This window comes from Apteryx mantelli, chromosome 28 (genome assembly GCF_036417845.1).
Source record: "Apteryx mantelli isolate bAptMan1 chromosome 28, bAptMan1.hap1, whole genome shotgun sequence".
NCBI classification, from domain to species: Eukaryota; Metazoa; Chordata; class Aves; order Apterygiformes; family Apterygidae; genus Apteryx; species Apteryx mantelli.
Window position 1 is genome coordinate 70,769 of NC_090005.1, and position 27,367 is coordinate 98,135.

Here is a 27,367-nt window from a genome sequence, read left to right on the forward strand (position 1 = left end):
GCGACTCCGCCTCCCGGGAGGCGGCCGGTGCCCGGCGGGGCGGGGCGGGGCGGGGCGAGAGCGGCCCGGCCCGAGCTGCGGCGCCGTGGGGCCCTGCGCCTGGCCGGCAGGGAGCGGGCCCGGCCATGTCCGACTACCGCATCTCGGTGGAGGAGCTGAACGACCTGCTGGCTAACGGCAGCGGCTGCTACAGCCTGCCGAGCGCGCACAGCAACGAGGTGGTGCCGCGCATCCACGTGGGGAACGCGTGAGTGCGCCGCGCCGGGCGGCGGCGGGCCGGGGCGGGCGGCGGGGGGCGAGGCGGGCGGCGAGGCCGCGTTTCCAGCCCCGTGCCCGGCTGCTCGGGGCAGGTAGACTGCGGGGTCGCCTGGGGCTGAAGGCCCGGGACGCTGACGGAGCAGCCTCCTGCAAGGGCGTTTGAGCCGGGGAGGCACGGCGGCAGGGCGGGACGCCAGGCCTGCAGGGCCGCGCTGGGGGGCCTAGCCGGCGGCGCACGGGACTGTCTGCCTGGAAAGAGGCGCTGGAGGCTCCTGCTGGCGGCTGACATCGCACGCGACCGAGCGCAGCTCATCGACGGCACCTGCCAAAACGTTCGCTAGCCTCTTGAGGTCTCAGATCTCACTCAGAACTGAAATAAGATCAGAACAAACTAACTCACTCCCCAGACTAAGCATGACACACGTCTCAGTTATGTTAGCACTGGGCTTTTTTTTTCCCCCCGTAGTATTTTGTACTCTTGCTAATTAGCAGTGGTCAGCAGCGCTGGTTATCCATACAGAAAGGGAGTAGAGACAAGATGCCATGAGGTATACGTACAATATCATCTGCTGAAGTTACATCGCAACACTTGTGTAATAAGCATATGTCAGAAGAGTGGAAGATGCTGGAGCAAGGAGGATGGGTATAGTAGCAACAGGGATATTAGATCTCAGTTTGACTATGTGCAAAACTACTTAAAGGAAGCAAGACTTTAACAGGAGTCGTTTCCCCCTCTCTGTGATTGTCAAATGAATCTTTGTGCGCTCTGTGCCCTGCAAAACTTCATCCTAATTAAATAGCCATGCGCATGATGGGAGCCAGAGGGATACAAATATGGCTGTGATAAAAGCCCTTAGAAGTGGGAAAGAATGTTCAAGGCTCTCAGGTGTATTTTCTCTGAACATAAGAAAACACTTTTTCACTGTGAGGATGGTTGAACTCTGGAACAGGCTGCCCAGAGAGGTTGTGGAGTCTCCATTCTTGGAGATTTTCAAAACCCAACTGGACGCAGTCCTGGGCAACCCCCTCAAGCTGACCCTGTCTGAGCAGGGGGATTGAGCCAGATGATCTCCAGATGTCCCTTCCAGCCTCAACTATTCTGTTCATTTGTTGCACCAAGATTATGGTTTCAGTTATGCATTCCATTCCTGTTATCTCTTGTTGATTCAATTTCCCCTTCTGCATCTCTGTATACTTTATCTCTGTGAAATTTGGGGCCATCTTTTTGCTATGTGTGTAGTATAGCAAGTCAAACCCATAGGTTTTCATTAACTTTCTTCTGTACCAGACCAGACTTGACCTTTGTCACTACTGGTTGATGCAGCTCATGCTCATCTAGAAATAGGACCAAAATTATTATCTCGATGGCCAAGATGACTTTTGACAGCCACCTTCTCCTTGATATTTTTAGCAGTTAGCCGGAAGAAATAAAATCAATGCCTACAAGATCTGTAAATAGGTGATTTGTGCAGTTAAAAATATTTTTGAAGGTAGTTTACTACTGCAAAGTGTTTTTCATTGTTCAGTAATTGGTTTTACCAATTAAACAGCATGGATTTTGGTACAGTCAGATGCAAGGTTTTCTAGAAACAGAGAATGCACGTGGAAGTTGCAGGATGGAAACAATCTATTGGAAAGCTTTACTTCTGAGAAGGGCTTTTTATGTAATAATTGCCAATCAAAAAAATCTTATGCACCGGTGAAGTTTGGAGCAAAAGAACAGTTTAGCTGATAGTTGGACTAGGGACATATTAAACAAAGTCTGATTCTTCTGTTAGTGCTTTTAAAAGGATGCTGAAAAATTTGTGAGAATATCTGGAGATAAATAATTTTCTGGACTGAAAAAGCTATTTCGCTAAGGGAAACTGACAACCTACTTAATTTATCAAGAGTTAGCAGGCAATAATATTGTTGAAGTATCCACAGAGAGTTAAGATACTAAAGCGCTCTAGTTGAGCAGCTCTAGTTGAACGGATGAACGTGTATTAAGATTCAGTCACTGAAGGCTAAACTTTGATAGTCTCAAACTGGAAATAAGACTAATTTTTAATAGGATTTTTGTCTTAGGTGGAGGTGTGGTTTACTGCAGTGTAACTAGCACTTTGTATATTAGTTGTTACTTTGAAAGAATTTGAAACTGTGCAGGTCAGTTTTCATGTCTTTTCCAGCTACTTGTCCATCTTTTGTGCTCTCCTCACATTAAGTTAAGGCTTAAGAGAGAGGATCTGTTTCTCCAGCTTGACTCCTTCCACTACGAACTACTGGAGAAGTGAATCTATCTTTTTCACGCACAGCCTCTCAGCCTTTGTGCATATGTGGGTCCAACAGTGTACAATGCATTATACTACTGTGTGCAAGAAATAAACCACAGCCTTGTTTGGACCCTGTATTTGTAGTTCATTAGCCTGTCTTGTTCTGCTCTAGCATTTGCACAGAGCTTGGAGTATATCTCGGATTTGAAGCTGTCTTGGTACAGTATGCGTCTGACTAGCACTCACCTCCCCAAGTGACTGTGAAGAGAGAACAGCTGCATGGATATTAAATGAACAGTGACCCACTCCAGCAGATCATGCTCCACCTGGTACATCTGTCATTTGTTATAAATCACTTTCATTTTTTATGCATTTAGCTATTCTTTAGGTTGTGTTGTAAAGCATGTTGCTCTTCCTAGTAGGAATGTGCCTTGAGTAAAAATATACAGTTTGAACTCTGGACAGCATAGCTTGACATAAGAAAGACTAAGATCTGAAATTACTCCCCATCTAAACAGGGCTTCCTGTCTAACAGCCTGCAGTGCCATATATGAGGTTCAGTGACTTCCTCCAGTGATCTGTAGTGATGTCACAACTTTAGCATAGTGACACCCTCTTCCCTGTCCACTCACAAAGTGGATATAGTTCTTCATCCACAGATGCTTTCCAAGTGAAACATTCTTTTGCAGTTAAGAATCTCCAGACATCTCTTCTGTCCCTGTTGGACTTTGAGTACAGATGATAATGCTGTTATAATTGTGTGCATGGTATTTTTGCTGAAATACAATATAGCATGATTTTTATATTGCCATTTTGTGTTGGTACAGAATGTCAGATGTGTTTGAATGCCACAAATTCTAAGCAGTTATTTAATCTGATTGTGAAAATGAAAGGTCAAGCATCCAATTAATATGATAAAATCTTGCTTCAAAGTAAATTTAAGAGACATTAGACTAGAAAGTTAAGTTAATCACAGTAGTTCTCATGAAATGTCTCCTGCAAAATGTTCTATTACTCAGCTATTCTTGTTCTAAGAATGCATACTGAAGTAAGAATCATAACTCACATCACAACAGAACAGCTTGAGTCTTCATTTGTGGTAAATAACAAAGAAATCTAGCTAAAATTGTAATTCACAGATAGCCTATATGAAGAGGTGGCTTGAGACATGCATATTTTGGCTTTGGCCTTTGTTGCACAGATCTCACTGAATCTCTGAGGAGTTGCCAGAAGCACTTTGCACTGGGCTACAAGGAAGTCTGGGAAAGCAGTATAGCAGGAGAAGAGTGTTCTGATATTTGTTCTGGCATTCAGATCTCTGCTCTGACTTGGATGCATCAAGCCCTTTCTGCAATATAAGGCTATATTTACTCCTGTGAAGACTGCAAGTGGCAGTAATTTTAAAACAGTAAGACTTCATAGAGTAGTCATATCTGTATGGAGTTTTAACATGGAGAGTTTGGAATCCCAATACCTGACATAAGAGCAGTGGGATTTGAACAGGCTGATGCAGAAAGAAATGAAAATGTCTGAGTGAGATTCAGAAACTTCTGTTTGAAATCTTTGGAGTATTTTGCATAGGCATGCTTCTGTCTCTCCTTATGAGTGACTCATCTTTAGATAAAGATGAAACTACTGAGGCATTCAGGCAGATGAGATTAAATTGTGACATAGTGTAGAATAACAATTCATCTGTCAGATAACTTCAAGTAACAGACAGAGCCAAAATAGATCTTCCATGCAATACATGAAGAGAATAACTAATGAAAGCACAGAGGTAAAATGATAAAATATTTTGAAAGGAATGTTTTTGTATATTATGGTAGATAATTATAACCTCTTAAAGAGTACCATGTTCCTGAAGACAAGGGTCAAAACAGGAATTATTGTATATGTGACAGATTAGCATGATTATATATTTTTCAAGCAATAACACATTAAGGCAATTCAGAATACATTGGAAGTACAAATCATTTTCTATTCCTGTACAATTAAAGATGAGTTCGAGTACAACAGCTTAATCAATGACCGGGACAGTGGGACAGAATGCATCTTCATAAAGGTTGCAGGTAACAAAAAAATGGGGGAAGCAGTCAACACACTGGAGGATAGGGTTTATGAATGCCCAATCTGAGTTTTGTGGCTGCTTGAACATGTGTGGATAACCCATGAAGCAATTCTTTGTTCTTAATGTGCTAGAAATTCATGTGATAAATATGAAAGGTGTTCTTCTGAAATTAACCTTAAGTTCAAGATCTATAAGGGAAGAAGTGATGAGGAAACAGTTTGGCATGAACATAACAGTAGACATAACTATTGTAGACATAACCATTAACTGTGTTACAAGACTGAGACAGAGTTACCTAGGCATTGGCATTTTCTTGCTCCATATTAAGGTCTCGGTTTATTTGCATTATTCATGCCAGGTGCATGAATAATGCCATATGGCAATACTGTGTAACCTCACATACCCTTAATTACCTGATACATGGATCTCTAAGACATGTATTTTGTGTCTGGTAAAACTGTTCATCTGTGCTGAAAAGAGACACTTCCTACTACTATACTCAAATTACAGGACCAGGGCCAGGGAATCTCCATATTCAGAATTGACAAGATCCCATGAATTTTCTTAGGGAAACAGAAGAAGCTGATGGTAGCTTCTCTTCACTATTCGGAGGAGCTAGCATTTGAACATGATGCAGTTGGACTGAAATGTTAAGGACAGGAGAGATCCTAGGACTGTTTGGAATGGGAGAAAATGATATATAGATTTTTCAGCTGTAGTTGAGTGGAAAAAATCAACTATAAATCTGTGGAAAATCCTTCACTGAGAGGGAGTTTGCCTCCAGCTGAGGCAGTCTGTGTTACCAGATGCAGCCATGATTCCAGGACACAAGTTCCTATTGATTCCGATCAATATCAGCTATGTGTTCTGTTACTTATACCATATACTCGCCACACGAAGCTTGGGAACTCTCTGCTGAATTAACACTTTTTGCTTTGTCCTTGTTCTGTAGGATTTACTTTTTTATTGCAAGCAGAATTCCCCTGGCACTGATGTTTGCCCCTGGCACAGATGATGTCCTGCCAGATGGAAAATCTGTCAACATTTGTTTGGCTAATGAAGTCTTTACAAATATTTGTCTCAGTGCCATAGTTGCTGGGCACAGGCAGCAGAAAATGCAGAAGTTTCACTCATGCATAAGAATTCATCTGCTTACAGAACAATTTAAGGGGTGAGCAGTCATTAGGAGAAAAGGAATGCTCTAGATATTCATATAACCTTGAATTACGTGAAAATTGTGAGTCAACGCACAGGACTCGGAGATGCATGTAGATTTAACCTAATTCAGATATTTATTTTAATTTTTCTTTAGAGTAGCTAAGTGTACAACCAAAACCCTTAGGTACCTTGCAATCTCTTATAAACTTATCCAAAAGGATACTACACAGATGCTCGTCTGGAGCTCTGCTTAATGCTATGACTCCTTGTATTTGCAATTTAGGGTTGGAGCCTTAGGGAGATTTTCTAAAAGATTTCTGTTTCCACATTCAGTTAGACACATAGTGAAAGCTGCCTTTAAAAACAAAACAAAAAAGGGTTTTTAGGCTGCCTCTTTTCACAAAATGTGCAGGAATTGGATTATCTGTCAAACTAATGTCTTCCATCACACTCTACTAATGTTGACCAGTGGGCTCAGATTTTATTGGAAGACGCAAGGTGTGATTAAATATATTTTTTTTTTTTCTCTCCAAGAAAGTGAAGTTAATATTGGGACTGACATATAAGGGAGTATTCAAACTCAGGATAAAAAGTAGTGGTTTTACAACAAGGAGTTAATGGTCCTTTCTTCTTATTTTATAACTATCTCTTCTTACTGGAGATTGTGTTCCAGTGCAAAAGTAGAGATTTGTTCACGGTCAGTTGTGTTACTAAGTAGATGAATTGTTTGCCATTGTACCCACTGGAGCTCTTATCAGCTCTTATCAGGCATTATTACTGGATCTAACTGTTATCATCAAGCCTGAAAGGCGTCATTGTTATGTGTCATCCTGCCCAATTCTTTACTGACAGGATAGGGTGCTATCTTAGCCACTTAAAGATGGAAGCAGGGGTTTTTTTTGCTACAATTGTTTAGGTATTTGATAGAACTGAGGAGTTGTAAACGATTTAGCTACCTAAAAGTACTGAGTTCTTTCATCTTAAACATCACTCAGCTGGATTCTTCTCCATTCAGATATTGTAGGAACACTTTTAATGAGAACACTGAATGGCAAAGACTGAGTTATATCTCTATACTGCTGGCCTTTGGATAGTCTTGCCAGATTTCTCCGTGGCTTCAAGGATGTTGAATAACACAGGGACAGAGGACTACACCTCGTAGGAGTCCTTGGATGAGACCTCTGAAGATGCAGGAACAGTTACTTATAGTTACTTATAGTTACGTTCTATGTTACTGTGAGAAGGAACCTATGCTGTTTCACATTGTTTTCAATTGCCCCCCACATGCAATTTTTTGGAGGAGGGACAGGGCTATCAGACTGTCAGTCTTGGATGCTGTGAAGAAAGCCTAAGTTCAGATGAAATGTCTTTCTGTCTGGACTGTCTACTAGAGTAGCAAGTACTGCTTTCCTAGCCGTGAAGCAGTGGTAGCTGACAGTAGAGGCTTTTTATAACTGGTTCTTAAATTAGCTTGTGCAGATAATGGTTAATCATCCTAGGCCTTCTGGTATCTCCAGTGTTTTCTTACTTTGGTCAGGATTGTATGCTCGGAAAGAGTTATAAACTTATGCTGTAGTAGGGGCTAACAGGTTAAGTTTCAAGTATTCTCTGCTCAGTTGTCACCCAAGAAAGTGGCATTTTCATACACAAGTAGTTACCATCATGGCTCTAAATATTTCTGTGAGTATATAATCTGTAGCTAATTTAGTTCTGAACAGTATATTTGGCATCTATTAACAGGAAAATCAAAGGTTTTAGTTATCGATAGCTTCTGGGGACTTCATAAATACTGACACGATTCACTGAGTCCTAATTGTTTTCTTGACGCTTTTTATCATGCAGGTTCATAGCCAAGAACATTATGAGGCTGCAGCGTCTGGGGATAACCCATGTTCTGAATGCAGCAGAGGGGAAGTCATTCATGCATGTGAACACTAATGCAGAGTTCTATGAAGGCACAGGCATCAGATACCATGGCATTAAAGCTAACGATACACAAGAATTTAACCTCAGTCGCTATTTCGAGGAGGCAGCTGATTTTATTGAGCAAGCACTTTCCCAGAAGGATGGTAAGGCAAACTGATATACCTTTCTGCCTTATTTTTGGTACATTGTATACCTTTCTCGGTCATTTATTTCACTGTTTAAAATGGTTCTTTGTTCAGATTTTTGGCTGAACAACCAAGTTGGGAATTCAGATCAAGACTCAGGATTAAAGATGCCTGAATACACAATAAAGCATCTTAATCTGCTGTCTGTAAATGTGTGTCTCCACTATATGGCAAATGGAAGTCTGTCATTGCAGGAATGACTTTGGAAAGTGAAACAGCTACTGCATCCTAAAACAGTGCCTTTCTAGGAGAATGTATTCTTATTTTTCTTTAGACGTGTGGTGAATCACCTGAAAAATCAAGAAAATAAATGTAGGGTCTAAAAGTTGTTTGGGGACACTAGAAATTATAAATTAGAGGAAGGATTGATATAGGTAATGCATAGCTGAAGAATACTCACACAACCTGCTATATTTTTTTTTCTAAGTGTCTCCAAATGTACAAAAAAGTTTAGAGACTGTGGCCCTATAATTTTTATTGCATTAAGTTGTTAAAGTTTTTTTTGACAATTACCTCACTATTCCCTAGGGTTGCAGGAAGGCTGGAGATCATATTTGCAATGTTGCTGATTGCCACATTTCTCTACAATGTGTTTCCTCAGAGCAGAAATCCTAGGACATAGTGCAGTGGGCCAGGCAGTGCTTCCTGTTGTCTGACTATTTCAGTATGCCACTTATTTCTGCATATATTTAATTTCTTTCTTGCTTCATGACTGAACATCAAAGAGGAGGAAAGAGAACTCCCATAATTTTATGAGTTCTTTCTCTGAAATGGGCAAAAAGGTGGACTAGAGCTGTGGTTTGCTTTTCATAATGGAAAGAAGTTACACCTCAAATTTGGTACAGTATGAAAAAGTCTAAAAATTAAAACACAGCTCTTCCAGTTAGCTTTGTGACCCACTAAAACAGGTTATGGTAGGAGGAAGAGTTTAACAGTGCTAGCTGTGCTGTGACTATTCCAACTGAGTTTGACTAATAATACCTCACAGTGATCTGAGCAGTCACAGAATTACTCTGAATTTGCAGTAACAGTTCTATTTGGTAGGATTCTTTCGGTCTTAGTAGCTGTCCACCAGGCCTGTCACTGTTCTTTTACCATGGCAGACAAAGAGGAACTTTGCAGCTTGTCGAGCTGGAGCTAGTTCTCAGATACAGTTCTTACTGCTGAAATTTGATAGTCTTTGTTAACTACTGAAGGTTGAGTAAGGACAGTTAAGAGGAGTGCAGCAGTATCTTCTCCTGCAGTTTCATTTTAGCACTGTAGTTGCATGAAGTTCTGGAAGGCAGCTAAATGAAGGCAGATTTGTTTTACTAAAGGCAGCTGTAAAACTCACTGCTTCTCACAGAGGAAGGCTAGAAACCCTTTTGCTTCAGAACATTTGCAGAGGGGAAGTGAATTGTCTTCCACATATCTGCTTACGAATCCTTAAATCTTGTTAATTTATGGCTATGGGGTTTCAGGAAATGTTAAGAATGAATTGTTTTTTGTTGTTTAACTTGCTTGTAATCAAGACTGCAGATCAAGGCAAATGTGGTAATGGGCTTTCTGTTGGTGTGGTTCAGAGCAAACTGTGGATATCACGAAAATGTATGCATACAGTTCATCTGTTCTTTTGTCTCAGAAAAAAATTTACTCTGGAGACTAGGCTGGGGCCACATCTCCCACTGCATTTGAGCAGAGGAACATTTTTGTGTCTGGAAAAGCAGGTCAAAGAGGAAGCAGCTGAGAAGGAATCAAATCGAGTCAGATTTCTCACAGGGAGAAATGGCCTGTTTTATTATTGTTGGGTACCCCAACAAATATGTGGAATGATTTCCCCAATCAGTTAGCTGGAAGCATTTTGTTGGTGCTGGTGTGATTAGATGCTTCCTGTTCTTGTTGCTGCATACAGTAGTCAGCAATTTCATTTACTGTGGTGTTTATGTGACTTCATAAATGGCCAGGGAAGTAGCCAGGTGTCATCCAGCATAGAGTTAGCATAGGAATTACCAGCAATGCAGAGTAAAGGCTGAGTATCTTTGAAGAGATGTAGTATATGACAGACAGCATATTTCTCTGTACCCTCTGTCTTCAGTTCAGTGTATTTTAAACTGAGCGCCATTTATTTCTGATCACTGGTACTGGTCATCTTTAGGGGCAAGGCTTATTCCAAAACACAAAGAGTGGAGAAGCGTAGTAAATAGGCACAGTTTGAATTTTTGCAATATAGCAGCAAATACATTTTAGTGTGAATGTTTGTGAGATACAACCACTTTTCTCTGCATTTTTCTTGATGACAGATTGTGTAGCTACTGAGAGTGGTAGCACCTTTCTTCCAAGTTTTCTAAGTCTTCTGTAGCATTCAGAATTTAGAGTCCCAAGCTGCTGGAGGACTAATATTACCTTTTATATCCTAGCTAGTTCACGTTACTCTTCTATCCTAGATTCTGGTGTAACCCAAGTTATGACCTCTCTTCCCTGCAGGCCAAGTGTTTGTGCATTGCCGTGAGGGCTACAGCCGTTCTCCTACATTGGTCATCGCCTACCTCATGCTTCGCCAGAACATGGATGTCAAGTCTGCATTGAGCACTGTCCGGCAGAAGCGAGAGATCGGCCCCAATGATGGCTTTCTAAGGCAGCTTTGCCAGCTCAATGAGCAATTAGTGAAGGAGGGCAAACTGAAGCCCTAAAACAGAGCACTGTAGTATTTTGGGAAGTTTCTCAAACTCTCAAAGGATATGTGTTAGGTGCTTTAGATACCCAAACCCCAACTACCAAGCTAGGTCACATAATGTGAGGGAGACAGACTTCCTGCTCTTGTCTAGTAAAAGTATCTTTTGCAAACTCTGGTCTTTTAAAATGGCACAAAACTCCCTCAATTCTCAGAGCTGTTGCAATGAAGAAGTGTCTTTAGAGGGGTAACTCCAATGATAACAGCTGTTTTCACATGTATTTCAGAGTCCCCGGCAGACCCTATCATGTATGTGCTTTGCATTGACCTCAAGGGTGATTTATTTAAGCCTTGTCTTGTATCCCACCGGAACACCATTTTCTGAGAGCCCCAGCACGTCTCTCTTCACTCACTCTTAATTGAAGTACTGTATTTTCTAAGATTTCTCTTCCACACACACAGGTGCCTAAAATCTGAGCGCAGGAGCTTCATGGAATGGAGAAGTATATATGCAAATGCACAGATGCACTCTCATGTAAAGTGAAGTGTATATAGCTTTGTGTTTAGTGTGGGTATATGCAATACACACGGAGGATTCAAGTGCGGTAGTAAAGACATTCAGAGCCCTGTCTTAATATACACTGTATTTCCAAGAATATTTGTATCTTTTGCTGTTGTGGTTGACATGAAGTAGTCTGATATTAACTGTTTTTTTATTTTTATTTTAAAATCATACTAGAAAAAAATGTCAAGAGCAAGTGTTGAAGAAAAAACTTCAGCAAGGGAGAAAGAATGTCTGTATCGAGTAATGCTTGTACCAGGTGTAAGGTAAAGTCCTAAGTAACAGAATAGAATGGCTCCTGAGGTTTGTATGGAATTACAGTGCCTCCCTTCGCCCTCACTGTTTATTAGACTTGAAAGCTTGAACTGAACCAGCACATATATAGATTACTTCCAGTAGGACAGCACACAGGTGCTTACAAAGCAGTTTGTAGAAGTACACTGTGACTTGTTGGATTGCTTGCATGGTTCCATTAAATAGAAGTGAGAATTGTTAAGTATCACATGGACTAGCAAGCATTTCCTTTCTAATAAAATAAATGAAGTCATGGTTCTGTCTGACATGCAGATGAAATGAGTCATTGCATTGTTGGGAGAGGAAGCTTTGTTTACGGTATGCCTGACATAGTGTGTAAATGTGTGACTGAGTTAGCGTAGCACTGTACTAATACAAAGGGTCTCCCACAGAAAACTCAGAGCTAACTCGGGTTAAACTAATAGAACCCTGAGATGTTTATGCTCAGTTTTTATGTGTGCTTTAACGTAGATACAGATTTAAAAACTATCACTATTTAACAAGGAACACTTTTGTATTAGTAATGCATATAACCCCAGTTCCACAGTTTTGTATATTCAATTCATTTATCGAAAATCACAAAGGACATAGATTGTTTTACTTCTAGTTGGTTTGTTTTTTTCAATTTAATCAGATAACTTTCTTGAAATTAAACTCCAAGGATATTCTGGTTGAAGACAGGGCTTATTTCAGTTTCCTTGCATAGCATGGGAATTGCCAAGAAGCAGTATTTGTCTTTTGTGGCCTCTAAAGGGACAACTGGGGAACACTGCATAGCAGGTGTTTCCTTTCACCTCCCTACAGTCAGTCAATATTTAGTGCTTGCTCTGAAGCAGAATGGTTCAGTAATACCTAGCAGTAGAGAGTTCCTTAGGGTAATTGCACACCTGTTCAGTGTCTCCCATTTTATCAGGTTTAAATGAATTGCTTTTTTCAAAATTCCTTGTTACTTCTTTCATGTTATGCTGTGTGGGGAATAGAAATACTGACTTTCTCTTTTCTACAATACTGCCTTTTTCATACAGAAGTCCTATTTACAAATCATGCTTTTTAAGTTTTTACTATGGGCATAGTTTTTTTTTTTTCTCTCTACCTGCACCATGTATTCATAACACCTATCTATACTACAGGAAAAAAAAAAAAACAAGCAGAGATGCACATGCATGCACTTTGGCATTGATCTGTGATTTGTTACTTAGAACTCAAAAATTCCAGTCTAATAAATGACTAAACAAACTATTTGGTGTTAGATTTTTGTTACTATCTCAAAGAGTATAAAAATACTAGTAGCTGTCAGATTAAAAAACATATGTTTTGTTAGAATGTGATAAAATATGTTAAAATGGTGATGTTTTTGTATAGTTCTACCGGTCCACAATGAACTGTCTGAAAATATAGACAAATTAAGAAATATAAGAAAATGTTCATGTGTTCAGGGTGTTCTTTTAATTCATAGGACACTGCTCCATTCTAGTGGTAACTTCAGTGATACTCTGGCCAATTTATTTCAATACAACAAAGCTTAATTAACAAATATGTTGTAATATGAGGGGGAGAGGAATAAATAAGACACTTATAAATTAATTAAACTGAGCTCTGAGACAGCATATCCTAGTTTGAGTTACTGATATGTGACTAATTAAGCCATTTCTAGCTTTGCCTTTAGAACAGGCTAAAAATAGTTAGGATGTCACACCACTGCTCCATTAATGGATTATACACGGCCTCTTTTATCTTTCTGTTTAAGTTCTAGAATGTTGCAAATTATTCTGCCTATTTTAGTGGACCAAGAAGAGTTTATATTCCTCTAATCCATAATCATATGCTACGTGCATCTTAGTGTCTCCTTCTGACTGTGGAAGGCAAAATTGTATTAAAAAGAGGAGTGAGACCTCTCTACCATTATAATGTGACATTGACAGAATATCAGAAGTATGCCTTTTTGTTTTGAAATTACCATGTAGCTGCCTGTTGCAATGAGGCATTCTTAGCATGCTAGTTGGGGAAGATACTTTTAAAAACAAATAGGCAAGCAGAAATGTTACTTTTTTGGTGTTTAAACCTTTGCATTATGGCTAAAATAGTGTAGTCTGGATTTATATTAATATGTTTATCCTGAATAGCAGCATGGTACTTTTTGTGTAGATAGAGCTTTGGAGAAGGGATGGGGTCTCTGTAGAATATGCATCTGTCACAGAACAAGGATATCCAGCCTGTCAAATCCATGGAGGGGGAGGAAAGATGTGGGGGAGAAGCTATTAGCATTTTATAACAAGGAGCAAAGAAGAAAGTCTGGTTAGATAATAATCCCTCTAAAATTATTATATATATAAAAATAAATTGACCTTCTACCTCATGCTGAACCAAATTTCACCCATTCTATAAGCACAGGGAAAGAGTTTGTATCTTAAAATTAAGATTCAAAGCAAAAATAACATTTTCTGAGTGCTTTCTGTCCTCATCCTTCCACCATGCAGCTAAGACTACACTGTTGTCAACAACAGTGTTATATCTAGCATGCTACTCTGAACCAAAGGTACTGCCAGAAAATACTTCACAGAAGGATGTTGCAATAGGTCACTGCTGACAAGTGAGCATTTTGCAAAGCTATTTCAAAATTAGACTTATAGCAAACGAATGCAAGACTAGCAGCGAGTATACACTCTATTGCAATTCCATTTTTGGATGTTGAGCGTGTGTCAGTATTGGACACATTTTTTCCTCCAACATGAGTATACATGTCTTATCTCTCTTTGTATTGTGAGAATTAATTAAACTTCATAAAAGGCTTTGGAAATGAAAAGCATGGTGTATAATAATATTACATGCGCTTTGACTTGAAAGACAAACTTGTGTCTTTATATGTTCCTCATGCTGAAAAAAAGAACCATAGCAGTAGATAATGATATTTGCAATGTTTATTTTCATCACTTAAATATTTTCAATAAGATGTCTTCTCTTGACCAGAAATAGTTAAATCTCTGATGCTGGAATTGGAAGCAGGATTTTTTTTCCTTCTTTTTAAATCAGTTTTGCTGGTTTACTAGGATAGTCTTAGCATAGACGGACTATCTAATGGAGTCTCACTTAGTATAGCACAGAGGTTTCTTCTAAAATTACTTTCTGGGCTCTGCCAATGAGTAAACAGAAAATAGAACAGGCCTCAGACATAGTTTCCAAGGATTTGTTACTGAGAATTTGTATCCTTATTCTGTGTTAGATAACTCATGCTGTGTATGGCATTGCAACTCTGAATCCAGATGAGCAATTGCAAACCACGCTTTTGATTTTGTTTTGGGTAATTTTCTATGAAAAATTGGAGTTGGTAGTCTATAATACCCTACTGAACATATTATTAAAATCCATAAATTATATAGCGGTCAAATTATTTGGCCCTAGAGATAAAAACAGTCTGTACTAACTGTCTACAGAAATTTTATTTTTTCTTATCATTCAGTTACTAGTAGTTTCACAGGCCTTTCACAACCCTTCTTCTTTTTCTGATGTATACTTCTGGTATACCTGGAGCTGAATGTCTACTTTTGATTGTAAAGCGCTCTCTCTGGTAGATACTAAACCAGAAAAAAATATATTCAGCAACAAAAAAAAAATCTTAGTAGGAAGGTTAGCATGGTGTTAAATAGCTGATTTTCTCTTTTTTTCTCCTGGTACTGCTTTGTTTTAAAAATTCAGATGTACCAATTCAGTATCGCTCATATGTTCTTGGTACATAAAGTACAAATAATCTGACTAAGCATATGGAAAACTTATTTTATGTTGATAGTGAGATTAATGACGGAAGCTACTATGTATTGGGCTTTGACTGTTACACTGAAGAATTAACTCTTGCTTTTGCCAACCAGTTTACAAACATTTAAATGCTATTGTATGTTAATCATAGTATATGTTACTATATTTTCTTCACAGTAAGATTATGTATGTTTCTTGTGGAAATAAGAGCTGCTGTTGCTGACTCTTGTTGTTTGTGCCATCTCATAACTTCGGACCTTCCTTATATTTTGCCAGCCTCTCAAATCATTCTTCCACTAATCAGTGGATTTGGAGAGATGTGCATAGTGCCACATTTTGGTTTATATTCTGCAGATAGGTTCCTGAACCAAGTTGATCATTGAGTTAGTTCTAAAACAGTGGGTGAAATTATTAACTTCTGTAACACAAATGTTAGCTAAATAAAATCTCACCACTATTAATCATTCATCAGCTTAGATATCTGATACACAGCGGTAAGACAATACAGGATGTATGGCTAAAATCTTGTGCAATTTCAAAACCAAAAATTAAGCTGGTGTCCGAGCAACTCCCTTATGGAGACAGTATATCCTACTGTAAGTACCACAATAGAAAAATGATACAGTCTTGTCAAATACAGCAAGTAATGTGATATGGCTATCTTGAATTTAAATGCAGCTCTATCTGTGAGTAAATCAAGAATTTCTGCTTATAATTTTTGAATGGGCAATGACTGACTCCAGTTCTTACCCTCTGGACAACCTGTTCCTTTGTACTGTTTTGGAAATAAACCCTATAAACTCAGATTGCCTGAGCAGTTGAATTAAGGCTTTGTATTTTAATTCCCATATCTCAAGGGAGCCAGCTAGCTGACTCCCACCAGATGGAGCTATATGCTTATTATTCTTCACTAGATAGTCATAATTTCATCTCTGAATGATGGTATTGTATGATTCTAATGTATTTTCTTGTTATCATCAAAAAAGGTAAGTCACCAGTATGAGTTATCATGCATTTGCTCATCTCTGGTGGGAGAAAACTAAGCTTCCATTTCTTCTTGGCTTCTTAGAGGAGTTCACAACATAGCATTCAGCCTGATATATTCAGAAGATAGTACATGGCTCAGCAGAATTCTTGTGAGACAGATAGAAGTCACCTGGGCAAGGCTGGCTTAGCAGCATCTCAGGAAAAGAACTGTTTGAGAAGCAGGGAAGCTCTTCTTCATCTTTGTCAAAGACTGAATTCCTGGGCAGTGTATAAATTATGAACCTAATTCATAAAAAAATTTAAACTGTGCACCTGTATCTTAGTGCTTGGATATCTAACAGAACAACCCTTGCCCCAGGTATTGTGGGGGTACATTTAGCACCAGAAGTTACATATGACAGAACTGATTTTAGAAACCATTTTACATGTGTGTGCCTTCATAGTACAGTGTTGCAATTTAAGCTCAGTAGGACACAAGTTTGAGTCCAAACAGCAGCAGCAAGGGATTCAGGCTAAGTATATGATGCCAGTTTACTACCTGTACCCACTCCCACTAATATATCTGATGCTTTCTTAGCTGGACTAATGGTGTTCTTTCAGCTCAGAAAATAGCATCCCAGTTCTGAGGATAGTGGATTCAAACTCAGTTCCACCTTCTGGGGCGGGGGGAAGAAGGGAGGTCATTATGAAAACATCCTTGATGTTATAAATCACAAATGGGTTTTGTTTTTTCCTGTGCTGTGTGTAGAATGAATTGTTCATGGGGGCTGCAGCCCAGACTACTACTTCTTTCCTTGTTGCAGAAGTAGAGTGAATATGCAACCAACCACAGGAAGTGGAAGAGTGTTTTTGTAGTTAAGGAAACTGAGTATCTAATGGGATTTGGCTTCTTTTCTTCCCTCTACCAAGGCTGCCCTCCTAGACTGTGGACAAGAGGTTTTAAGTCAGAGGCTAAATATAGCTTCCAATTTTGGCTTTCCTAGATTTTTGAATGATTTCTCCCAGTTGTTGGTACAGATAAGTGTTAAGACAGGTAAAAGAGGGGATTGTTTAAATACTTACAGTGAAACTGCATGGAAGAAAATTTTATGTTTCATTTAAAAATAATAGCTGTAAGTGTGATTCTTTTTAGTAGGCCTAACACTGACAATGATGTCATGAACCTGGACATATCTCTATGCAGACATGATGTGAAAAGAAATTAACGGAAACTGAGCTTCGTTAAGTAGAGATATACAATTCTGAAGACATTTAAATAGGGGAATGAGTAGGTGGCAGTTCCTCAGAGATTACCAGTACTCAGCTTTGTTCTATTCTCCTGTTCTGCTTTTCATCTGCACTCCATTCTGCCATGAGCTGTGATCTATCAGCTCTTCAAACACCAGTTACTTTGGAAAAGGTCACTATGCTACTGGTATTCTTGCCCTGACATAAAGAATACTGAATTAAGATCCTTGCTTAGTGCCTGGTCATCCTTCCCCACTTTTTCAGATAAAATAGAAGAAAAAAATGCACTTCTTTTCCTTGTGGGCCATTAGAACTTCACATTGCACTGTTTCTGAAGAAAAGAATAATAGCTATATTTTAAGGGCTGAAAGCAAAGCTTAAGAGATCATATATAATTTAAAATATAACTTGATCATGATAATCTCACCTGTTCTTAAAAAGAATCCTCCAACGAAGATGAATCCACAGCTTTCGAAGCTGGCATCTGTCCTTTCTTCAGAATCCCTTTTATTTGGTGGGCTATATCTTGAATGGAAAATAGATTTATTAAAAAGTGAGAAAATCTGTGCTTGGAGAAACCTTTGCAAGGTTTGCAAGGGTTAAGTATTTGGACTTCCTGTATTTGTCAGACCAGCATTAATTGCTTTTGCATTTAAGGGGAAGTTATTGATGAAAAATAATCATGCTGCTGCTGCTGTTTATAGGGAGAAAGGAAACAGCACACCTCAGACAAATTATCAACATTCTTCAATAAAGAATTATGTCCTGGCAGACTCTGCACAAAAAAGTTTCATGTATAAAGAAAATAGTGTGCTGTATTCCTCTATAGAAACAGAGTAACTCCTGTGATGGTAGGATGAGGAGGATGTGGGCTGGGGGGAAGCAGGAATAGGGAGAGAGACAGTGCAAACAGTTGTATGCAACATAATGCACATTGCACATAGTTGCACGTATGCACATATGCAACATAATTGCACATAGTCTTTGGACTATTTGGAAAGAAAGGCCCCTCCGAAACGTGTTCATTTCTGTAATTTTGAGAAAAAAGAAAGGGTAGGAGAGAAAGCATGTCACAATATATTTCAGATGCTATTGTTTCAGGAATGGACCATTGTGCAGAATAGTTAGGCTAAAGCTCATCTAACTCAGTGCCACTATTGCATCTGCTATGTGTGTCTGTGTGTGGAAGGCAGAAGAGGTGAAATGTCCTCAAATCATCATTGCCATTATTTGAATATATTATTTTTCATCTGGGTCATACCAAGGGTGAATGTGCCCCTCACTTTAAATTCGGTGACACCTGTTTTCCATGCCAGGTCAGGGCAATTGTCAGAATGGAATGCAAGCCTTAGGTGATGAGTCCTGCAGCAGTAGGGAGAAGACAGACAACCCCAGCTGTTTGCAGTGTTCAGACAGGTAGACCAGAAGGCAGAGCTCAGAGGCTGTTATTGACATTCCAGCTAATTGTTAAAAAATGCTGGAGTCCAGTGATTCACTTAGCATCTGTTCTACACAAAATATTTTCACGGGCATGAACTGTATGTGTATGTGTAGTTTCTAATCTAACTAAATGTGAGATGCTTTCTGATTAACGTATTTAACCTGACATCATTTGTAAATAATGTGGAAATGTCTATGGTCTTGAGGCACAGAGCTTATGCAACTGTCCCCACTATCATCTTGTTTCTCCAAGGGAAAAGAAGAATGCCATAGAGGAGTTTTAAAAAATGACACATGAACGCATCTTGGGCATAGATATCCTAGGTATAAGGTCAGCTCTTTTCTAATTGGTTGTAACGTGATTAGAAGTCAGTCTTGCCATGTTCTTGTATTTAAAATAAGCAAATTTTCTATAATCAATACTTGTACAAAATGTCAGCAGAAGTAGTGGTATGCAATGATATTAAAGCAAATGCAAAAAGTGAGAAAAAAGTGTGGAAGAGCACATCAGAAAGCATGGTGTGCAACATTCTGGCTGTATATCTTTACTAATATGCTCCAAATAACCTATTATTTTTAAGGAAAACTAAGTAAAAAAACTTCTCATTTTGAAAAGAAGCTCTTTCCTGTTTCTTCTAGTCCATTTATGAAACAAAATGCAGAGATCCTTGTTTTGTAAAGAAAAAGAAAGAAAAATATGAAACCACAATAACTTATCTGCAGAAACTGAAATGCATAACTACTGAGCAACAGTTTCTAATTGTGCTTACTTTATACTTGAAAAAAAGCAATAAAAAACATAGGAAAAATAGTCCCCAAAAATGAGTCTGAAAACCTTTGAAAGAGACAATAACCAAAGTTTCAAATATGGAGGTAGAAGCAGATTTTAATTATAACATTGTTAGAAAAATTTGCAGAAAGACTTGTCAGGCTGCAGCTCATCCTAGTCTTGTCAATCACCATTGTTGCCAGGCAGAAAAATGAAGCATATGAGAAGTTTTTAAGCGCACAGAATATTTTTTGCTAAACCACCCCCACATACCCATTTAATTTCTGACCCATACTGACAAAAGCTTAGATGAATGAGTTGTTGTCTGGCCCTTCCCACTTTGTATAGTCATTGGCTGGCTTGGTTCTAAAAAGGATTTTAAAAAGGACAATAATTTGCCTTTGCCTGGGATCTGAGGCTGTGAGGGTGCTGAAAAGCTAATCTGTGGGCTGCCACCATGCAGATCACTTGGGCTGTGTGCTCTGTCTGTGTCTTAATCCAAATTGCATTTCGATCGGTGGAAGGGTGGCAAATGTTTAAAAATGATGCTACAGAAATCATTCCTGAGATCACTGAAAATACAGAAGCACCGATGGAACAGACTTACAGCGACAACAACAATACAATGAACCAGGCAAAGCATGGGGGAAGACACATACAACAGTCTCCAGACCCTAATGGTAAGAAAAATAACATTATATTACTGTTTTAAATGCTAATAGACAGTTTATGAGAGGATACTTATTATCATCTATGGGTATTTATTAAAACCTTTCGGTGTGGACCTAATGCTGTAAGTGATAGAGAATTACATCTACTGTGGAAGAAGTATCCATGTAAGCATCAGGAGGGATATGCCAGCGGTGACTGATAAAAAGTGTGGTTTATCTATTGAACAATCCTTAGGTACTACAATATGCATTCCTGTCCTGCCCAGGTGCTATCTGCAGACACAACTCCAGGACATAAAACCTGTGGAAAAACTTGGCTTTTAAACATACAATACAAGCAGCAGTAATCCGTGGTTTAAATTTCCCTGTGTAATGTGCTTGCAAGCATTGTGCCGAATATCAGGGGTCTTCTTTCTCTCTTTGAAATTAGGATGGGGCAATGGCTTGGGAGTGGAGCTAATAAGAATTCTTAAATATTTAGAAAGAGTCATACTAGTGGTGTCTTTAAGATCACACAATGAAAAAGTCACGTGGAGGTTACAGTGAGCTAGACCAGAGCAGTGTGCTGGTCACTGTCCTTTGCCAACAGTAGCCTGATCTTCAGGCAGATTCCAGTAGCCAGAAAAACCTGTTATGAACAGTTAAAGCACTTCCAAAGCAAATTTACGCCCAAATGAATTGGAGGGGACTCTCACTGTTCTGCAGAAGTGTGACTCATGGGAACCGTCTGACTACTTTGACACTACTGACATACTTCCTAATATGATATCACTGTATTTAGCCAAATGTCTGACATCAGCTATGATGCAGAAGAACTTTGTGAGGAGAGCTGGGAGATAGGGGGTTAGCACCAAGAAAGAAGGAGTTCTGCTGGCAAATAGGCCAAACTCAGTGTTTCAGACTAATGTGTTTGCCTGCCAAATGCACATAGCAACAAGTCAAACTTGCAGTTTCCACTACTGTGCATTGCAGATCTGAGCTAGACTTCTTTTTCTGTGGACAAATGGAAGGGAGTTGTGTCCTTCTGCCGCAGCTGTCAGTTAGGGGTTTAAAGCCATGCCATTAACAATATTTTAAAAGAAACAAAAAAATGAAGCAATGTTTTTGAGTGTGCCCTATCATAATGTTCTTAAATACGTAAAAGAGTGAGCTCTCTGCTTCTCACAGGCATCTCCACCAACCACTAGATCAAAACAGGCTGATTTTGTAACTACATCTGAATACCTTGATTTTCCAGCCTCTAACTACTCTGGCATCGTTTGGGGTGGGGGGATGGGGGTGAATCTGTCCCACTGAAATGTGCATATTTTTGGAGGTGGAAAGAACATTTATTTAAGAAAGTGAGAGAAAGAAAAGGGAATTGGATAGTTATTCAAGATACACAATGGTCTCACATACTTATTTTAACACCTTTAACACAAGGAATCAAAACTATAGTCCAAAAGCTGCCAGACCTTCCTGGCATGCATGAGGTTGCCCAAGACCATGAATAATTTTGCAGTATGTGGAATCTGTGCACATACAGGACAGGACATGTGTGTGCAGTAAAGAAATCTATATGGCTGAGGCAAAGGTCCATATATCCACCCATATCTGCCTATGTACTGTGATGGTATAATACACCTGATTCAGACTGTTATTTTCAACCCAGAAAGAAGTAATTTTCCTAAATGCTTAGGTAGTTTGAGAGGATCAGAGTAAGCCTACATGGGGTTCAGTTGCCAGTATTTTCATCACAACATTGTGACAAAGTTCAACTGATTTGATTAATGCAGTCCATAAAACTTTTAAAACTGCATGTCCTGAAAAGCTGTACGTAGGTACATATAAATCCAACCACTAAAAATCATGGTTCCACACTTCACAGGAGAAAAAAATTAAAAAATGAAAAAGTATGTATGAATATAGTTCTATTGCTAATGGCTCAGGGTCAGAATTCTGTGTCAATGTACCAAGGAGGGAAACATCTTGTACACAGCAAAGGTAATGGGTCTAGGAGAGACAGCCTTCTCTTTGTAAGCTGACCTGTAATAATTTCCATTACAAGTTAACCTGAGTTAAAATTATCCTTCTGACTAAGAGAAGAGCGCTAGCATGCATTTATCTAGATGGAATTCTTTGATAAACGCCTTAAAAAATCAATCTCTGTGTCTTTCAAACACGTCAATTAGCAAAGCATCCTGCTTGGCAAAAGAGACCCCCTTTGGCAGTTGCCCTCTTCCAGCTCATGGAAGGAAATCCATCCAAACATCCCTTATTCAAGGAAAAGGTCTATGCCTACAAACAGAAAGTTTTTCTAAATTCTTAATGCTAAAAATCTTGTATTTTCTAATGCCTATTCTCTTTGCCTATTGCTATCTATTAAGAAAAAAGGGGGGGGAAACACAGTAAGGTTTCTAATCAGCCAAAAGATGCCTCTAGTCTGAAAAAAATGTTGTGGGACTTGTGGGATTATCACAGAGAGCAGGAAGCTTGGAAAACCTAATGCCTGAAGAGTGGGAATTCCTTAGCACTGTTGTAGTCTGCTAACATCCCTAACCTGGCACACAGGTTATGCTAGTTATAAATCACTTAAGGGACACTTCCCTTGTTGCTAAAGAGTGTAAATCTGGAGTCAACCTCTGAAGTCAATAGAACTCAATCAGAGTAAATGGAGAAAGGTTTTGCCCACAGGTAAATGAAGCCAGCAGAACCACATCTGAATTCACTCAAAGCACCTGCTGGTGTTGGGACTATTGTTCAGAAGCTGCGCTGCCCACCAGCACAATTCTGTCATGGGATTTACCTAGTGGCAAGAGACAGATTTTACTCATCAATCTGTACATGGCAATTCAAGGGTCTCATAACTAGAATGGCCAAAAACTCAGAGGCTACAAGAATGGGTCTTTGCAGATACTCCCTCCAAAATCTGTCATTCAAGCTCAGAGCTAGATATCTGCTACAGAAACAAAAAAATTGCTTTTGCAAGGACGGGGAAGAAAGTACTCAGTAATTAATTTGTTTCTCGTTTGCAGATGCTTCTGACTTTAGCTGCAGAGAAATGCGAACCACCCGCTATGTCACTGAGGGACCTTGCCGCAGTGTCAAACCTGTCAAGGAACTGGTCTGCTCTGGCCAGTGTGTCCCCTCACACCTCCTCCCCAACTCTATTGGTAGAGGGAAGTGGTGGCGTCAGAATGCCCTGGATTACCGCTGCATCCCTGCTCACACTCGCACGCAGCGCATCCAGATGGTGTGTCCTGAGCAAGAGACTCGGACTTACAAATTCCGAGCTGTCACTGCCTGCAAATGCAAGCGCTACACTCGCTACCACAACCAGTCTGAGCTCAAGGACTTTGGCAAGGAAACTGTCAGGCCTCAGAAGAACAAGAAGCCCCGTCTCTCCAGAGCCAGGAGCAGCAAATCCAACCAGCCTGAGCTAGAAAATGCTTATTAGACTGTTGCTCTGAGTGATACAGCCCAGCAGCTCTGGGTATTTTACAAGACATCAAATGGCACTCACAGGCCGCAGAATGGGGTTCTGGCTGCAGGAGGTTCCAATTCCTCCTGCTAAGCTGGGTCAAAGGCTCACATAGTCCAAAATCTATCAGATTATAACAATTGTGGTCTGATAAGAGAATGAGATAAACTGAGCTGGTGGTAGCAACACCTAAATTCAGTCTGAAAGGAGAGGTACACCTTGGAGATTTGCATGAGGTCATGTGGCTTGTACTTTGAGGAAGGCAGAGGAAAGAGGAAGTGTTATGGTGACAATCACTATCATGCTTTGTTAGAAGTCATTTTACTCACTTTATATGACAGGAACGCCAATGTCCCTTTCCAACTTTTCTAGGCACCACAATGCAGGACAAGCGTGAGATTAGGGAACCATCAGGAGAGTTACCACTCTGAATGAGTTGAATAAAGTTAATGATAGCAAGGATTTCAACAGTTATGGTGAATAAAGTCAAGTTGTTAGGAAATTAACATCCTATCAGATGTCCTCATGCCCCAATTGATTCCTCTAATGAGGAAAAACACACAAAAAAATGACACTTGAGTTCTCAAAACAAAAGTGTGATAAATCTATTTCATATCTTTAATTAGAATACTGGAGGATCAACAGATTCAAGGCTGACATTTGACATCTAAAACACCAGACTTGTTTTAGGGACAATTCTACTGACTGGAGCAGATTTATGAAATGGATGCTCCTCTCAAGCCAAATAACCACACTGATGTGACCTGTAAATAGCTAATGATGTGCATAATTTTTACGTAAAAGATACCGATTGTACTTTATTCCCTCAAACAAGATTGACTTTAGCATCAACTTAGACATCTCAATTTATATTTTCTATTCTGTAGAGTTTGGATCATCTGGCCGTACACTTTTTAGTGCCAAGACTGAGCAAGCCAAGTTCTGGGAGTAAAGTGCCGGTTCTGCATTAAAGTGAGCCTCTGCTAATTTAAAAGCCATGAATTCCTCTTGAAAAGACTTTGGTATGCACAGTTTAGTTTGACAGTAACTTTCCTTTACTTAGCTTCTCAACATTCAGACTAGTGTTTGTGTTTTTACATTAAAGAATATTATTGGAAAGCAAATATTCACATGCTGTATATATCCTATAGAAATGCTAAGTCTAGTACCAGATAAACACAATTTGGGATGAAGATGGTTCCTCACTGTTCTTATTTTCTGTGTAGAATTTATGCTAAAATCATATAAACTATGGAAATTTCCATTGTTGATAGATTTTGCAATTATTTTATATGGGACCAGAATCTAGAGAAAGAAGCTATTGTTTCAAAGAATGAATTATGTATTTATTTTTTTCTCAGAAATTATTTATGCAATGTTTTCTTTGTAGAGGATGAGAATTAGTACTGCTTTAAAAATATTAGTCTGTTATTTTGAATTTTAACGATATTGTTAATAAAGTAGCAACACTGATTAATTATAGGAAGACTCACTGATTTTCAGCTAAAGTATAAAGCTGGTTTGCTGTAAAGCCTGTGAATCACAGAACAGTCTGGGGCTTGACTCTGGCCCGGGAACTACATTTCTGTGCTAGAGAATGTCAGGGTCCTTAATTCTCAATCAATAACCCACACATCTCTAAAGAAACTCTGTCCTGGGACTGCTCATTCCAGTGCATGACATTTCTCACAGTAAGTCATCCTGGGCAGCTGCGGAACTCAGAGCCATTTCAATATTCTCATTTCTCCTTCCCCTGGGAGAGAAAAAATCAGCAGACTTCAGTTCCCTCCTACTCCCAGTGACACTTCCTGATTCAGATGTTTGCAGCCTGATAAAGCTACCAAAGTACCCAATAAAGCCATGAGCTTTCAATCAAATTGCTTCAGATTTTCTCTCATTGAAAAAAAAAAAAAGGTAGAACCCCCTTTGCAGGAACTACAAAGGCCACTTTTCTTTAAGAAACAAAGACATTCTCCCATTAAATCAGGGAAAACTGAGCTTGGAATGCATGTCATGTGCAGGTCTTTAAATACTGTTGTAAAGATGAACAGCTTTTCCAAGACAGTCAGCAGATAAGGGTCCTTTCACTACTATTATTTGAAACCTCATAGACAAACCTAATAAAGACTCTTGTCAGCTATCTGGGACAGCATTTTTCAGACTTATCTGTGATTTTAGGTATTTGGCACTTGGGAGTTAATTTTCAGAGGTCAGGATGAGCACCTGCAAGGGCTTCTTAAGTCAGTAAGAAAAGCAGAAGTCCAGTTCCTCTGAAAAGTTGGTCCACAGACTCACTGGCACCTGAAGTTCCTGGATTTTTTTTTTTTTTTTTTAACGTTGACTGTGATAAACCAGTAGAAAGAGACTTACTCCACTTTATCTGGAACTTCATGATGTATTCCAGGCAATTTAAAAGTATAGGGCTTGCTGCAGGTGAACCACTAATATCTTTCTCCCAAACTTTTCACCTTAAAGATCTGCTCTTCCAAAAAAAAAAAAAATCTCCCACACAGATCTCTTACCAAAAGTGCACAAGTTTTCTGCTGTCCAGCATCTTGCAGTTGACTGACTTACAATGTAATGATTGGTTCTTTGCATATATAAAAGCTTTAACAAGAATGTCAACGGACAAGGTGTCCTCAGGCACTTAGACTATATTTCTCTCAATGCCCATCCTGTTCACAGCTGCTTCTCACTGGTTTCTTACCACAGGGTAAAAGCGGAATAGGTAAGCAGTCTGCAGGTACGCTTTGGCTTCAGTAATGTACCTGAAACAGCCCCCCTCCAACCACCTCTTTTGCAATTTATGTTATCAAAGAGGAAGAGGAAATAGAACTATTCTGCAAACAGCTGGAAAAATCTAAATGTGAGGAGTTTTACAGCGAAGGACTGCTACACCCCCCCCCCCCCGCCCTGGCCCCACACAGGGTCTTTTCAAACAGACCATTTGGGATTTTAATTTTTTTTACTCTCTAATAACAAGGCGTGTATGATTTTAGCTTCAGATTAGTACATATTACTTATAGCTGTTAGTAATGCTCTAGAACGGAACAGAAATTTAGGGAGCTTTATTAATCCAATAAATTATGTCAATGCTGAAAGCACTGTTTATGGGTTAAGGGATGTGCTGTACAGAAGAGACATTGTCTCTGACTGTGGCTTTGCAAGTGAGCTCCTTGCAGCATCTGCAGAATGTTTCTGTTTGTCTTTCACGTCAAATCTATACACTTCCACTTATTCCAAAGGTTGATACTGCACACAGGGGAAATAACTAGAAACAGAGCACCTTTCTAGTTTGTCCTTACATCAAGTGAAATATTACTGGAAACATAAGCCACTCATGGGACAGGCTCTTCCAAAGTGATGTGTGCTCCAGAGGGGCTTTGTAAGGAGCAGAGACCTCTTGCGCACTCCTTTTATGAGAGCATTAAATAATCTTTCTTCAGGCCTATGAACGCTTCAGGCAAGAGTACATTTCTCCATCAGCATGTTTGCAATAAAATAGCACAATGGTACATTATTTAGGTGCTACTGAACTATAAACAGTAATATATCACTGAATCTACCTTTATTTGGCTGGAGGGGACAGCTGCCATAGTGGTCAGTTCAGAGGAAAAAAAAGAATTGAGTTGCATTTGCAGACAGGGCTCAGTGTATTTCTGCAAATCAGCTTTGAGCAGTTATTTGTCCCCCTCCGCACCTTTTTTTTC

The 27,367-nt window shown here is 39.4% G+C and overlaps 2 protein-coding genes across 5 annotated transcripts; both read left to right on the forward strand.

Moving 5' to 3' along the window:
• The first annotated feature begins 75 nt into the window (after nt 1-75).
• DUSP3 (dual specificity phosphatase 3) lies at nt 76-15,909 on the forward strand. Of its 3 annotated transcripts, XM_067311946.1 has the most exons (4): nt 2,820-2,839; nt 5,531-5,749; nt 7,579-7,805; nt 10,311-15,909. In XM_067311946.1, the coding sequence occupies exons 2-4, from the start codon at nt 5,571-5,573 to the stop codon at nt 10,514-10,516; spliced, it is 612 nt and encodes a 203-aa protein (XP_067168047.1). In that variant the 5' UTR covers nt 2,820-2,839; nt 5,531-5,570; the 3' UTR covers nt 10,517-15,909. The 3 variants fall into 3 exon arrangements, with proteins under 3 accessions (XP_067168048.1, XP_067168047.1, XP_067168046.1); XM_067311947.1 differs by lacking the exons at nt 2,820-2,839; nt 5,531-5,749 and adding an exon at nt 76-247; XM_067311945.1 differs by lacking the exon at nt 2,820-2,839 and having other exon boundaries at nt 5,434-5,749.
• A 3,976-nt stretch (nt 15,910-19,885) lies between these two features.
• SOST (sclerostin) lies at nt 19,886-25,055 on the forward strand. 2 transcript variants are annotated; one of them, XM_013951455.2, is made up of 3 exons: nt 19,886-20,206; nt 23,212-23,669; nt 24,545-25,055. In XM_013951455.2, the coding sequence occupies exons 1-2, from the start codon at nt 19,984-19,986 to the stop codon at nt 23,631-23,633; spliced, it is 645 nt and encodes a 214-aa protein (XP_013806909.1). In that variant the 5' UTR covers nt 19,886-19,983; the 3' UTR covers nt 23,634-23,669; nt 24,545-25,055. The 2 variants fall into 2 exon arrangements, with proteins under 2 accessions (XP_013806909.1, XP_013806908.1); XM_013951454.2 differs by having other exon boundaries at nt 23,212-25,055.
• The last annotated feature ends 2,312 nt before the right edge of the window (nt 25,056-27,367 follow it).